At 51.7% G+C, this 15,169-nt stretch overlaps 2 protein-coding genes across 11 annotated transcripts; one reads left to right on the forward strand and one right to left on the reverse strand.

The window, feature by feature from the left end:
* Positions 1–537: 537 nt before the first annotated feature.
* On the reverse strand, positions 538–3,746 carry LOC11176104 (rhodanese domain-containing protein CG4456). Of its 4 annotated transcripts, XR_009764519.1 has the most exons (6): positions 3,591–3,746; positions 3,263–3,476; positions 1,689–1,874; positions 1,353–1,518; positions 919–1,078; positions 538–696 (listed from the first exon to the last, which is right to left on the reverse strand). XR_009764519.1 is itself a non-coding variant. In XM_061640928.1 (5 exons), the coding sequence occupies exons 2-5, from the start codon at positions 3,459–3,461 to the stop codon at positions 642–644; spliced, it is 606 nt and encodes a 201-aa protein (XP_061496912.1). In that variant the 5' UTR covers positions 3,462–3,476; positions 3,591–3,746; the 3' UTR covers positions 538–641. The 4 variants fall into 4 exon arrangements, 3 of the variants coding, with proteins under 3 accessions (XP_061496912.1, XP_061496913.1, XP_001687900.2); XM_061640928.1 differs by lacking the exon at positions 919–1,078; XM_061640929.1 differs by lacking the exon at positions 1,353–1,518 and having other exon boundaries at positions 3,591–3,744.
* A 497-nt stretch (positions 3,747–4,243) lies between these two features.
* Positions 4,244–13,866, forward strand: LOC1269698 (mediator of RNA polymerase II transcription subunit 12). Of its 7 annotated transcripts, none has more exons than XM_061640921.1 (11): positions 4,244–4,369; positions 6,056–6,874; positions 6,955–7,742; positions 7,812–8,055; positions 8,138–8,262; positions 8,335–8,546; positions 8,619–8,878; positions 8,963–9,477; positions 11,818–11,925; positions 11,994–12,290; positions 12,364–13,866. In XM_061640921.1, the coding sequence occupies exons 2-11, from the start codon at positions 6,430–6,432 to the stop codon at positions 13,567–13,569; spliced, it is 4,200 nt and encodes a 1,399-aa protein (XP_061496905.1). In that variant the 5' UTR covers positions 4,244–4,369; positions 6,056–6,429; the 3' UTR covers positions 13,570–13,866. The 7 variants fall into 7 exon arrangements, with proteins under 7 accessions (XP_061496905.1, XP_061496911.1, XP_061496910.1 ...); XM_061640927.1 differs by having other exon boundaries at positions 4,280–5,857; XM_061640926.1 differs by having other exon boundaries at positions 4,280–5,560.
* The last annotated feature ends 1,303 nt before the right edge of the window (positions 13,867–15,169 follow it).

A 15,169-nucleotide genomic window follows, 5' to 3' on the forward strand; every position in this document is an offset into this window, starting at 1 on the left:
CAATATAAAGTAAACATGAATCGTTTATATAAGAATGTGTACCATATCTCGCAACGAATAGATACAATCTATCCATATGTGTACGGATTGTGCATTCCGTAAACATACCATATTGCTGTGAATCAGCATTAAAAAATCACAATTGGAGAGCAGTCGACATTAGTCTTGACAAAGAAAGCTAGTCAGGAGGCAGTACCCGTAGCTAATCATGATCAGCAAGGAAGCTGGAGCAGAAATAGTTCGTGAAGCCGTTAAATCAACTCTGACGGCCAAACACCAACAGCACAGCGAACTGAAGCGGTAGAGATATGGAACGAAATAAACGATCACATTCGGATTAGAATGTTCTACTCATCACACAATGCCATTGCGTTTACGGTTTGATCATAGTTAAATGTCTTACGAAAGAAACCTATCGTACTGTTTTACCTTAAGCAGTTGTCAAGAATCTTAAGCAAATGGAAAGCAAAAATGTTAATCGACAAAGGTAATTAAATAGGGTCATCTTTAGCGAAGTAATAGAGTCAAAGGACGATGTTAGGCTGAACGTATGTAGTTTATTCCACTGTCCACCGTAAACTGGGAATGTTGAGCTAACAGGCCTCTTTAAAGTAGAGTCTAAAATCCACTTCTTCCCCGTCTCACTTTCCCTGCTTTTCGGCCCACTCCGTCCAGGATCCCTTGTAGTTGCGGGCGCTAGAAAAAAAAGTAGCAAAACAAACCCGGTTAGCCTATTGAAGGTTCAAAATAAATAAAAGTCTTAATTGAACACATAATAGATGAATTTTAAAGACACCACCATCCAACCACCCCCCCATCATCAATAGGAAGGATGAATTTCAAAGCGCGGACGATGCGATCGCGTAATTTAGGCCCGTTCTACACTACTCTACCGATCATTTGCACCAAACTACCTACTTGGTGAATCCGAGACTGCTAGCCAGATCCGTCGCCTTTTGCGCCCTTCCACCCATCTTGCAGTGGAAAATCACTTCCGTGCTGGTGCTCGGCTTGTCGCGTCCGAACTTCGCTTTAAACGCTTCATCGTCCAGCTTCAATCCTTCCTCGAGCTGAGGCACTGGAATGGGAAAGTTTGGAGAAAAAAACAAACAAACACGATGCACTTACTAAGCATGATGGTATGAAGGCGCGGAAAGGGGTTAAGCAGGCAAAGAAAATGTTTCGAAATGTGCACCCGATCGCATCGCATCGCAAAAGCAAGCCCCTTTTTACAGTTTGGGAGAAATTAGTGAGCCGATTCGGTGATTGCGGAAGTCTTATTAGTATTATACCACCCGCTAGGAATGAGTTGGAAATCGACGGCGAGAAACAATATTTACTGCGGTGCTTACTTTCGATAACCAAGCTCGGCAATCGCTTCAAGTGCCATCTGACTACGCCGACCGGTGCGGCAGGAAAGGATCAGATAGTGATCCAGCCCCGGCTTCGGCACTCCATACTGTTGGGCAAACGTTTCGTCGCTCGTTTCCGGCCCGAACGCCTGCTTTACCTTATCCACTGTGGAGCGAATGTGAGCGTGATCCAAGATTGCCACGATTGAAGAAACGTTATCGTTAGTGTTGGTGTGCAATAAGGAGGAAAGCAATGGGGCTCACGGGGACAGCAACAGTGTGGAATAATTGAGAATGAACGTTTCGCTCCTTCTTAGAGGGTACATAGACACTTACGGGGAATATTAATGCTGGTAGGAATTTTGCCCGTGTCGGCCAGCTCATCCGGATTGCGGACATCGATCAGCAGTTTCTCCGGGTGGTTGGGCAGGTCCAGCACCTCCTCGTATGTAGCGATCGACATCGTGTTAGCACTGTAGCAAGCGTTGTTGTTGGCCGTCCTGTTGGCTTGTAGGCTTTGCACTGAAACGAACGAATATGAACGATAGAACGTTCCCAGACGCAAGTTGGTAAGTTGGGTATATTTTGGCTGAGTTGTTGGTAGATAATAGAGTCTTATCGGAGTCGGCAAGATAAGGATAATTTTAATTTGGCTGCCACAGATATGGCTGCCAACAAACAACCGTTGGATGTGATATTTTGGAAGCGATAATTAACCTCACGCTTGAACTTATCGTATGCAAAGGGGGAATAACTTTATTACACACTGCAAAGAGATGTTCCCGTTGGCACTTTGGTCACACGACTAAGCCTACGCTTGCCGTATTGTCAAACATGGGAACGTGAATGTTTTGGATTCCGTCGCAATCGTTGCCTTGGCAACATGTATTCTCTTTACACACCAAAAAAAAACGAGAAGGAAATGCTACAGCTTAAACTGGCAAGTCATGCTTTGCTGCGTACTCCAACCATGATCCGACGTAGTTCTTCACGCTAGAGCGAAAGGGGAAGTGAAATAATTAGGATTAAAAACACAGTTTCGAGAAACGTCAGCGAAATGGTAATTAAATCCGCCATATCTTACTTCTTGAAGCCCAACTGGTCGGCCACGAAAGATGCCTGCCCTGAGCGAACGCCCGAGCGACAGCTGAAGATGATCGGATCATTCGTAGCTGGTTTCTTCCTGCCATACTTCTTCTCGAATTCCTCCGGGCTGAGGCTGAGCTCAGTGCGCACGGTTTTTACTACCGAAACAAAAACCCCCCATTAAAGCAAACAATTCCACCAACGGCGAGTGAGGCGAGAAGGGGCCTCGTAAAACTTACGCGGAATGTTGATGCTGGTCGGTATCTGACCGGTCGCGGCCAGCTCGGACGGTTCGCGTACATCGATCAGCAGCTTCTCCGGATGGTTTGGCAGATCGTCAACGTCCGCAGTGGTGGCCACCAGCTGCGGTTCTATGCAGGCCGGTGCAAACCGATTCCCGTCACAGTCGTTCGGGGCTGCCGCAGTCACCGCCACCAGCAGCAACACCACGGTGCAGCGAGAAAACAACCAAACAATGGGCGCCATCAGCGAGAAAGATGCTTTCGTGATCGTGTTTCAAATGGAAATGAAGCTTTTGTCCGGCAGCAACCTCAGAGACAGAGGCGCTGCGAGACGAAAAATAAAAACCGGTTCCATCGGTCGGATGGAATGCGGCGAAACACAACATCCCACAAGCAAAAACATGCCGCGATTCATCATGTCGATCGTACGGAAAATGGTGATCTCATGCAAAGGAGTGTATGATCAACAACCGTGCACGTTTCGCTTATGATTGACAGACAAATGGACGCTGATAATACAGTTCGCTTATCATGCTTTTTTTTTGCTTTTTTCTCTCTTTTTATGTACGAAAACTCTCTTACCGGTAGTGGCGAAGCCGCGAATGTTTACACTTGCCATACGAAACAGTACGTCTTGCCGGATGTCGAACACTTTCTTTGGCACCGAACAACTAATTTGCGGGCATGTGCGAGCGACCATTACCCGCGGCCATTGACCGCTGTGGGAAAATCGGCGAATGTGTGAACCGACGCACCGTGCTGCACTTGTTCCGGGCAACATTTTGTCACCGCCGGTCTTTTGTAAGGGTGGGAAGAGATGGCGCGATTTCAAAGCACAGAATTTGACCGATTAAAGCTCCGTGTGAGCGGGTATGTATGCGTTCAGTTATCAGACAGTCGGTTTACTTACGTAATTAGAAAACTATCAGCTGGCAGGGCAATTTGCGGTGGAGATTTTCCGTACACTTGTTGCTACTTTCGGAATGTTTTGCTTTTAACCGCTGCCCCCTGCTGCCAGCTAGCTGTCAAACTTCAAACTGCTTCCCGGTGAAAAGGCTACACCACACAGAGTGACCAGAGCTACCGATTTATCTGTATTCCTACCGATTTTTGCTATGACTACCGATCCGTTCACAGATGATTACCCTAAAACTACCGATAATACAATTCAAATTGAAACTCCTACCGAAAACCGGCAACAAAAATCTGCCCACACTGATACCAATTCGCATTTGCTTGTTTTTGTTCTTCTTCTTCATTGTTTCCTCTCCGCGAACAACGAAACATTGGGCTTCAAATGGAGCGAAAATGGTCAAATTTACGCAAAAACGCATCTTTCGTTAAAAATAGCTTCGGCGTTTTGTGTTTGTTTATTTCTTTTCGTGCACGTTTTTGCCACCTATTTTGATGCTAATCAATATAAAATATAGTCCCAAACACTTTCCACCTACCATACCGATCCGTTTTGCACGTTTCCTTCCATTTTCATTCATTGTAACGAACCGATGCGTTTTCAAAACAGCGGAACGCGAAAAAAAAAACGATTGGACCTCGCGCAACTTGCGTGCACCGTGGCGCCACCGGCGGAGAATGCAGCAACTAGCAATTCTTTTCAGATCGGCGGCGCAGAGTTCGTCGTTTGTCGATGCCGGAGTGAAAATCGAATCGTTTTAGTGCTACGCAACGAACGTAAGTGTCGCAAACCAGTGCCAAGCGATGGTCAACAGCGTCGAAATAGGGAATCCACTGTTCGCGTACGTATCCGCACGGTGGTAAAAGTGTCTGTCTGTGGCTGCCCTTTTGCGCGATCGAAGGGGGGCTTTCTCGCGCGCGCGATCATTTTGCGATTGTGCGTAATAATCTGGCCGCAGCAGCAGCAGCAGCGTGCGCAACAGCAGTGTGCAAAGGAAAGCGGGCAAAAGGTCGTGATCGTGATCGGGGTTGGAAAACTGTGTTTGCTGGAAAATGGTGTGTGCGAAAATCAGGCAAGGGTGCTCCCTGAAGGAAGTTAGCGAACGAACGGGTGGTAGCGGTGGTGTGTAGTGTTGTGGTAGACGAGACGTAGAAGGCACACGGAACAGTGAGGGAGGGGCGCAAAGGCACATTCCATTCATAGCAGGCTCTTCTTCTTACTCGCTGCGTGTGTCGGGCGCAGCTGTCTCGCTCCGTCCGACGGCATTTAAAGTTCACACCAATACAAACACACACACACACAGAGCGCACACAGCAGCGGGCAGCGGAGACGGCTGGTTGGTCGACCGAAAGGTAGCAGTGGGAAGCCATGGGAAATCATCATTCCCCGTTTGCGGATAATCTAATCACCTGCGCAAAACATGTAAACATCAAATTGGATTAGTTTGACAGACAAAGAAGAAGAAGAAGAGGAAGAATAGGAAGCGAACGGGCAACGGCGACTTGATCGTGTGTGTAACCATCTCGCCACAAATCGCGTACCCAGTGCTCTGTGTACACAGTGTGCTGTGTGGTGCTACACACGTGAAGGTGTGTGCGTGTGTCCCTGGTTGATGAGGGACAGACATTCCTTTCGTCCCGCATTCCATCGGTGGTACAATTCACCTCGTTTTGCTGCCGTACCAATACAGTGGTGTTGTAAAAATCAAACACTCAACGGCGGCACTACCACCATCGTCGCGGAGTGGAGAGCATTTGCACACGCGATTTTGCAAGGAATGTGTGGAGGGAAGCAAGATATGCTCCCCAAACACACAACCATCATTACCGCCATCATCATCATCATCATCATCATCACCGTCATCATCCGCGACCAGATATCGGTGTTTCGAGTGCTCAAGTTAAAGAGCGCGCGCGGGAGACGCACGCACGTGGGGATGTGCGCGATGTGGCTGCACATTCCATTCCGTATGTGTCATTATTATAACCCTCTCGCATCTTCTTCCATTTTTCTTTTTACCGCGAATGGGAAGGAACACACATTCAACATTCTTTCCCGTGCGTTACCTCGATCGTTCAGATATATATATATATGTGTGTGTGTGTGTGTATGGCTCCCGATCCTGAACACGCCAGTGTGGACGCAGTTGTGCGTTGTGCTTTGTTTTGGAAGAGCAGCGCAGTAGGCTTAGTCGGGGGGCTAAGACGATTTTAGCCGGATTAACGACATTCCAGTCGGGCGCATTCTTCCTCACACCAGGGAAGGTGCGTCACACTAGTCTCTGAAGAAGAATTAAAATTTATCGTTTTCTATTGGTTTTGTCCGCTGGTAGTTAACGTACGAAATGCAAGTTTTATGCGCACGCAAAAAGGGTCTTTTTTGTGGTTTAGTGTCCTATTACTGTTAAGTTTCGATGCAAAGTTCTTCCTTTTAACACGTTTTATCTTCTTTTTCCGCAACAGGATGGAACCGTATGTGTGAACCTAAAGCAGCATAATTTATTCACGACCTAAGCAGAGTTGTGCGATCGAGAATCGAGAAGTTTTTTTTTCAATAACGTGTGTCCCAGACCCTGACCCAGTGAAGAGAGAATCTCGATTGATTTGGGAAATGAAACGAAACTATCATTGTGAGTGCTAATCGCTAAAGGCTCTGCCAAACGAATCAGAACGCGGGAAAGAGAACACAACATCAATCGCGCAGTTAAGAAACGTTGCCATCCCGTGCAATTTGAATGATCAGCGTGTGTGAATATCGCAGCAATACAAAGCCGAGTGTAATAGTGGTAGTGTAAAAACCAGGAGCCAGGTGCGAAAACCCTTTCCTCCAACCAATCATGTCACATGGAGGAGCAACACGCTACTCGCAGTACGCTTCGAACGGGGCAGGACCTCAGCAATCGAACGGAACCGGCAGCGGGAAAGCGTCCTCCAACAACGCGGCGCAACAGCAGCAGCAGCAGCAGCAGCCCCAAGTGCCGTCGCTTCCGTTCATGCGCCCTCCGATGCTGGTGACGTCGTCCGGTGCCTCAATGCTGCCGCCACCCCCGTGCCCTCAAACGCCACCGACCGGTGGTGGTTCCGGCGGCGGCGGTGGTGGTGGTGGTTTGCCCAAGTATCCCGGCTCACCGAACGGCAGCCTTTCCGGGTCGGATACGGACGTTTCGACCTCGAACGAGAACCTGTCGCGGGAGGAACGGTACGTGCTCAGCCATGCGCGTGTGGAACCGCAGGGCGAGGAGAATCTGCAGGGAAATGTGACACCGGTGAATGAGATCCAAGGTAAGAATTGATAAAGAAGGCAACATTTTGGATAGTTGGCTCATGGAAACACTCTCCTATTTCTATTTCACTTTGCACAGGACGATTCATTGGCGATAAGTTTTCCTCCAACACTTCCTCGGATTCGACACGGTACGCCACACCGACCGGGGGCAGCAGCAGCCGAAGCATGTCCGAAACGCGCGGCGGTGGTGGCGGTATGTACGCGAACATCGGTTCCGCCCCGGACGGTCCCTCGAACCGCAGCTCGATGGCGGGCTCGAACCGCAACTCGCTCAAGGAGCCAAACTCCAACCGCTCCTCGATGGATGTGTCCCAGTCGTCGTACAACACGCTGATCATCCACGACGACATCTACAGCTCGGTCGCATCGTCCGGGCGGGAGTATGCGGGCAGTCCGCCGCCGTACATGAAGAAGGAGCGGCCCCGCTCGTACGGTGAGGCCGCCCCGGCCGCTCCGCCCATGCAGGACATTTCGGAAATCAACGAAGAGTACATCAACAAGAGCCACGTGCTGAAGCATCTGGCGAAGGAGGTGAAGCTGTCGCGGGCAACGACCGCCCGCAACAGCCGGCAGCAGTCGAGCAGCGGTGGATCGGCCGTATCGAACGGTGGTGGGAGCGATGTTGGCGAGCAGAAAATGTCGTCCCACGGGACGGGGGGCAGCAAGGCAGCACGGCGGGGCAGCGAAGCGGCCACCGGCGGAGGGAGCGGGAACAGTGCGGCGAAGCTGAAAAGCAAAAGCCAACCCGACCTGACCCGCATGTACGACATCGATCCGGAGGAGGTGGAAGCGCTGGTCAAGGAGAATCAGGTGCTGAAGCAGCAGCTGAACAATTGCTATCTGAAGGTTGCCAAAAGTCAAAAGGTATCTATCCTGATGCGCATTATGGCGTCCAAATATTGATGTCTAATGTACTGTACTTTGGTTCTACAGTTGGAACAGGAAATAGCAAACATCTACCGAGTGCACGAGGAGCTGGTGCAGTCGTGCGATCGGCGGGAGCGTTTGGAGCGAGCGGCCCGCACACGGCTGCAGCAGGACTGCCGCCGACTGCAGGAGCTGAATCGAGCGTTCCGGGACCAGGTGGAGGTGTACCAGAGCCAGCTGCACGCGTCGTCCGATCATCAGCTCGGCCGAACGCAGCAGGACGTGCTTATCTCACAGCTAGTGAATCAAAGTGAGTAGCTTTTTATCGATTCGAGGGAAGCAAAAGAGAACATATTAACTGAACCATCTTCCGCTCCGATGCTTATTTGCAGACAAATCGCTAATCGACGCCAATCGACGGCAGTGCATCGAGCTGCAGGCCCAGAACGCGACGCTGGAAGAGCAGCGTATCCACATTAACGTGCTCGATACCGCCCTGAAGCGTCTCGAGGAGGAGGTTGGTGTTTGTAAGGTTGTTTGTAATAGACTGTGATGACTGAAATGTTGCCTTTTTTCGCCGAAATTCCAGTGCCGACAGAAGCAGGTGTACGTGGAGCGCTGTGCGCAACTGCAGCACGCACTACAATCGCTGCAGAATGCGAGCGAACGACGCGAACAAGCCGAACGGAAGCTGCGCATCGACTACGATAACGATATGGCGAACCGGAGCGGCAGCAGCACCAACAGCGAAACGGACAACCTCAAGTGGCAGCTGCGCGAAAAGGATGCGCAAATACTACGGTACGATCACATCAAAGCCAGTCTAATGGTCACTCATTCCAATAAACTAATACCACTGCTTACTCACCACAGGTTGGAAGCAGAATGTGCCCAGCTGGAGCAGCGCAATTTGGAAGAATCGAACGTGCGCAACGTGGCCAAGCTGGCGATGGAGCGCAACTCGCAGGAAACGGAGCGCATTCTGGCCGAGGCGAAGCAGGAAAAGATACGCTACCTCGACGAGGCACACGCGGCCAACCGGAAGGTCACGGAACTGCAGACCCGGCTGAAGCTGGTCGAGAACCGGCTCGCTGAAAAGGACGCAATGATTCGTGCGTACCAGGGACAGAAAAGTGTGTATTTTCCCATTTCCCCTTGCTAGTGACCGACCGTCCTTGGAATTGTTTGCTAATAAGTGGCTGTCTTTCGACTTGCAGTTTACGGCGGCTCGACAAACTCCTACGGATCGTACAACCTATCGTCGGATAGCTTCGCACTGAATCCACTGGGAGCGTACAACTCGCAGGCGTCGTACGTGGACGTGTCGAGCGGCGCATACGATGTGGCGACCGGGGCCGGCGCCTCCCTGCTCGACCCATCGTCCGTCGTCGTGGGGCCGTACGGTCCGGCGGCGACGGCGGCCGTCGTGTCCAGCTACGCGTCCACCTACGGCCCGACCACCGTCAGCAATGCTTCCTCCTTCGCCCAGAGCTCCCTCAATCTGCCCACCGGGGCCGGTGTGGGCGGCGGGAGCGGGGCAGGAGGCGGACCGGGCGGTCCGGTCGGTGCGTACTCGTCCCCGGGCAGCAGCAGCACCACCTCGAACTACAGCAGCACGGCCAACTTCGGCGCCGGCAGCGAGCACACGATCTACGACAGCAAAAGCTACGACGCGCAGCGCAAATCGATCGACGATCAACTGAAGCAGCTCGACGAGCAGCTGCTCAGCAAGGTGAGTGAACTGTCGCTGGTGGAGAAGCAGCGGCAGCTGAACCAGCAGGCCCGCGCGCTGGCGGCCAAGCTGAAGGCGGTCTCGGCTAGCGGCGGACGGGCCGGCTCGTCCGGCCTCGGCACGGCCAGCGAAACCTCATCGGCCGGCTCGAGCGTGGACGCGAACGGCAACGGTAGTACCCTGCTGCATGCGGCCCCTACTAACCTATCCAAGCCGAGTGGCACACGCAACACTGCCACCAGCACCACCACCATTGCTTCCTCCACTACCTCCTCCTCGTCGTGCGTCGGGGGCGCCGGTGGCAAACAGCTTCGCAGCAAGGCGCCCGCCCCATCGATCGCCGCCTCGACGAAGAAGCATGCCCATCACAGCATGGCCAAAACGACGTCCACGCCCGCAATCGCAACGAAGAAATCGCACGGTGCGGCTGCAACCGCGTCCGTGGGCACCAACACTACCGGCAGCGCGACGGTGGCAGGCAGCAGCAGCAACCATGGCAAGAAGCTGGCCGCATCCTGCAAAAACGTCTCCACCTCGGCGACCGATTCGTCGTCCTCCGAGCCGGAAACGTTCTACTGAGGGGCCGCCCTCTTAACGCATGTCCTGTCCCTTTTCTTCCCTTGCTACCTTCCGCATCCCTCACGACCCCCGCGACAATATCATTCCGCCTGCATGCCGTCAAAACACCAAAGATAGAACAAAACGAAGAAGAAGCAAAAGCTGCATCCTGCATCGCGCACTCGCCCATGGCTACGGCACAACTTCCATCGACAGTTGGCCCTTTGTGCGTGAGTTCGTGTGCGCACAAGGTCCTTTAGTAGTTGGCGTGTGTGTGTGTGTGTAACTGTTATAGTTTGTATTTATTTCTGGAAAAGATTAACTTCCGGTTGTTGCACACACGCACACACAATATATTTGCACACTCTGTGGCCAATCGTTGATCGATATATGGCACCGGGAGGGGTTAGAAGCTGTGCCCGGGCGCGCGCTCGGTCCCAGTTGTGATTAGTATGCTTGTTTTTACACATAATATATCGATATTTTCTTCCGGAAGTGGAAGTGGGGAGGGGGGCGGAGGGGGGGGGAGAGGGATAGGGCGAGCTCGCTGGAATGATGGGCACCGCGTGTCCCTTCTATACCTTTTACTATCATATTCTCCTTAGCATGTAAGCGGTGTAACTAATTTATTTTGTATAATGCGCTCTCCATCTCACGGGTCAAGCGAGCAACCCGTCGTAAGTATGCCTTTTTGGGGGAGATTGGGGGGCTATGTGTGTGTGTGTGAGTGTGTATGTTTTATTTTATTGGTTTTTAGCCCCCCTTACCCTTCCGTTGGGTTGCTGGGTTTTCTTCCGCTGAGAACCGCATGACTGCATGACACTAGCGATAATAAGTAAGCGCAAATGAGAAAGAGAGAGAGAGCAAGAGCGGGAGAGCGATAGGGAAGGGTTCGTCGCCTACAGTAAGGATTAGCTAGAGGAGCGCAGTAGGCCTACTACAAATGGGCGCACAGTGGAACAGAGAATAGAGCTTTTAGAATGGATTTAGTAAAGCGTTCTACAGTATGAGCGAAAGGGCAGCCTAACATACATAACCCCGCTTCTCGATAGGTAAGGGATGTGGAATTTTTATCCATCCCCTAGGTACAAGGTCCTAGATTGTAGTGTTGCCATCATCAACCATCATCAACATCGTCATGTACAGTAGGACTCTCGAGTGAACGTTTAGGAAGCGCTAGGACATGGAGGCAAAACAGACGAAATAAAGTCCAAAATAGATGCATTTAAAAAGAAAGGAAAAGCCTTTAAACGCGTTTTTGTTGAAGTGTGTGTGTGATTTTGTTTGTTTTTGTTTTTGAATGCTTTCTTCCGCAAGTGTGTTCCATTTGTTTTAGTGTTTTCCAATTTGTCCAATTTGTCGTTGGCTTTTCACTCTTTGCTGTGCCCTCTTGGCATTATGTTTGACTGTTACGGGTGCCGTTCGATGTGTGTTGTGTTTGGGTAAGTGTTTTTGTTGCTGCTTTTCCGCTGTGCTTTCCCCCCGTTTTTTGAGAAGTGTTCCGATCGGCCATTTCCAAACCGTTTGATGACATTCACTGGAAGTTACAAGCGATGCCACCCACTGCTTGCTGGATGCGTGTGCTCTGCGGTTGGTTTTGTGTGTTTTCGCGGATCTTTTCCTGCTTCCCAATTGCTCTACAAAACCGCACAGGTAAGTAAGTTTATTTATTTATCGATATTTTTATAAAAGAGAAACCTATCTATTAATGCATTTCAATGTCGCTGACCCCACGATGAGTCATAACCTTAGTTCCGGTGTATCGATTCTTCCCCATTCCAGCGAGGACTCTGCTGCTTCCCTAGCCTAACGACCAAGAAACCGATCCAATCGCTGCTGGCCGACGAAGTGTCCGTACTGTCGACGAACAACAGTGAAACGTTTCTACAGGTAATGCAGTAACACATAGTTCGCTGCTCGCTCTTCAATTTAATGCTTTTTTCCATCATTTTTTTCAGAATTTGGCCCACATTGGTTCGGACCGGCGATCGGAACAACCGCCCGATCGCGATCAGCTGAGCAACGGTGGCGCCGGCGGCCAGAAGGCGGACGATATGGTGCTGCTAGAGAAGCAGGGTCGTTGCTCGCAGAAGCTCCGGGGCGGCAGCAGCTCGTCCAGCGGCACACTGGGCAACTTGGCGCACGTGTCCCAGACGGTGGGACAAAACATGACCGACATCAGCAACATTGGCGGGACGGGCGGTAACGGTGACGCATCGAGCGGTGGTTCGGGAGTGTCCAGCACTGGCAATAAGGTAGCGTTTGTGTTGGAAAGTCCCTTTCCCCATTGTGTCAACCGTTTAACCCTCTTCAATCTGATCGTTCTAGGTTTCGAAGATGTTGTCCGGCGTTTCACAGCAGCGCGGTTCCTCTCTCCCGCCGAGCGCCCTGCCCAGGCCACCGAGGAGCTTGAAACCGCCGCGCAAAATCGAGTACGGTCGGCTAAGCGACGGCGGTAGCGATAGTGGGAAGAAAACGCGTGCCGCAACACCGCCCTCACCAGTGTCCTCGTCGGGGGCTAGCCAGAGCGGCGGTAGCTTGAAACGCTCGGGGCGGGAATTTTCACCCGCCAAGGGTGGCGGCTACGTGGAGATGAAGGACACGCTGCAGCTCACCAAGGACTATCAGGGTGGCACGTTGAAGCACAAAACGTACGGCTCAATGACGACGGTCGGTGGCGGAGGGATGCAGGCGGGTGGAGTGGCCCCATCCAAGTTTGGCTTCGGTTCGTCCAAATCGGGCACGGGGACGTCCGGCCCGGCGGGGAGTGATTATCCTTCCACGAAAAACTACCAACGGCTGGAGGACCCATCGGCCGGTACGTCCGTTGGCCATCATCACAACAACAGCTCGTCCCAGTCGTCGTCCCAGTCGCGGAAAAGCTCCGGCGACAGCTCGGGCACACTGAAGCGCTCCCTGTTGCCCAACACCGGCCGTAAGCCGAACGTTGGAGGCAGTCACGGCATGCCCAAAGGTGGTGGCTCGCGAGATTCGCTGAATTCCGCCTCGTCCGGGTCGAACCACTCGAACTTGGGACAAACGCGGTCCAGCCCGCAACCTCAGCCACATCCCGCCGGTTCGGGATACAATCAGCAGTCGCATCAGATGACTTCCCGCACGCCACCACGCTTTCTACAGCAGCAGCAACACCACCACCATCAACCATCGACCTCGGTCGAGTCGAACAAATCGAGCTACCACAGCATACCGGCCCAAAGCAGTGCTCAGCACTTTCACCAAGGGTTCTTCGCCAAGTTCCCTGGGTCGGTTCACGCCGGCTCGCCGGTGAGAACGCTGCAGCAGCATCCCAAAACGTCGTCCTCACTACCCAGCTCCAGTATTCTGCATGCGGCCGCCAACTCGTCGGCAACGTCCGCGATCGGCCAGTCGTCGACGGCTTCCCTGCCGCCGAAACCATCCATGCTGGACAAGATGGTGGCCGCTGGGTCGTCCGCCGGTAGCCAGCAGCAGCAGCAGCAGCGACGGGGCAGCAGTTTGGCCCGAACAGAGAACAAGTATCGTATTCAGTTTTGAGCCTGTTGCTGGAGTTGATGTGCAAACGAAGGATGAGTCAGAGACGTAACACATCACACGTGCCAATACTAGTTTGTAAGTAGTCTAGCGAAGGGGAAGTGGGATGCCTTAGTGCGCTGCGAGTGTTTGATTCCCTGCCCTCCCTGCCCTCCATCCCTGGTGAACCTTTCTGTGTATTAAACTCCCCATTTGTGGCTCCAAATTTTGGTATTTTTTATAGCATACGAAGCAAGGAAAGAGTGAGCTTATAGAAACGTACAGTAAATAAAAGGGTTTCCAAGATTCTCCGTCCTAAAAGACCGAATTTGTTGAAAAAAGGGGGTGTGGCGATGGGGCCTCACTCTCTCATATATGTGTTCACTTTCAGACACCGCACGATCGATCGCGATCGTCGATTACACAAACGCCTCGCTGGCTCAGTGAGGTGACCTCCTAAACGAGCGCGACTGAGCGATTCGTATCTAGTCCATTCTTCTTCACTAACGGTAACTTTCGCGATCTTCACCCCACACCGGTTCGCGATTTTGGAGCACGGCGGACAGGGCAGGGTGGCAAAGACCCCATCCGCCATCCGACCTGGAGTGATGGTTAGGGGAAGGGGTAGATGTGCTGGCAAAGTGAAACGTCTCCGATGCGCAATGCGCGCGCCGCGGTCCGCGGGCGAGATGAGAAGTGGTTAAACAACTTTCCCGTTTCTTGTTCCGGTTTGCTTGCCTGCGTGAAGTTTCCTCCCCCCTTCCCCGCTCTCTTTCCACCTCCAACTCGCACACGGTTCGAACTGCTGTTCCCCTTTCGCTTAGTTTTTCTCCTTCTTCGCTCGCAAGCAAGAGCGCGCGCGGCTGAAGAGATTTTATGCGTCGTGCAAGTTACGAAACTAAACCGCGCTAGGGGTGATGCAAAACTTTTCTTTTTTGTTTGCTGTATGGGGTTGGGAAAAGCTTTAATGACAAGATGGCGACAAGAAACCTTCACCCTTGGAGCCTGGAATTGTGGAATGCTTGGAAGGTTAGTGTTGCGCATTGTAATGCGCAGGCATCCATCCATTGCAATGCGTAAGTGCAGTTGAGTGGAGATGTTACCAGTGGCAACCATGATGGTAGCGAGGATAGTGTCGCAGATGACTCGGATACTTTCGACCAGGCAACAACCAACTGAAACATGAAGCAGCAAGTATTGTTAGAGGCTTTGAGTGTGCTATTGATATGGCGATCGCCTGGGAAGTGGTGTAGTATCTTCAGCCGGACAGCCACATTTACAGCGAAATCGAAAGATGCATAATCCAGGAGAATCGTATTTTTTTCAGGCTTCATGAATTCCTGTCTAAAGCTAAGCCTAGAAGACTTCAAGTGCACATTTAATGCCATGCACTACCAACATCAATCCAGGACTATCGGCGCCGATGATGGAACTACTCTTGGGTTCCTTAAGTCTTTATGTAAGAGCGATGAGATTTAGCATTTGATCCCAGAAAGATGAGTACCCTAGCACGTAGACCAAGACGGAAAGCCATGGTCCCATGTTCCTGATAAATGGCCCTATCTTCATGATGTATTCCACCTTCAGCGAGCAGTCTTTCAATCCCATTTCCAAGTAGGATATA

Source organism: Anopheles gambiae, chromosome 2, assembly GCF_943734735.2.
Source record: "Anopheles gambiae chromosome 2, idAnoGambNW_F1_1, whole genome shotgun sequence".
Taxonomy (NCBI): Eukaryota; Metazoa; Arthropoda; class Insecta; order Diptera; family Culicidae; genus Anopheles; species Anopheles gambiae.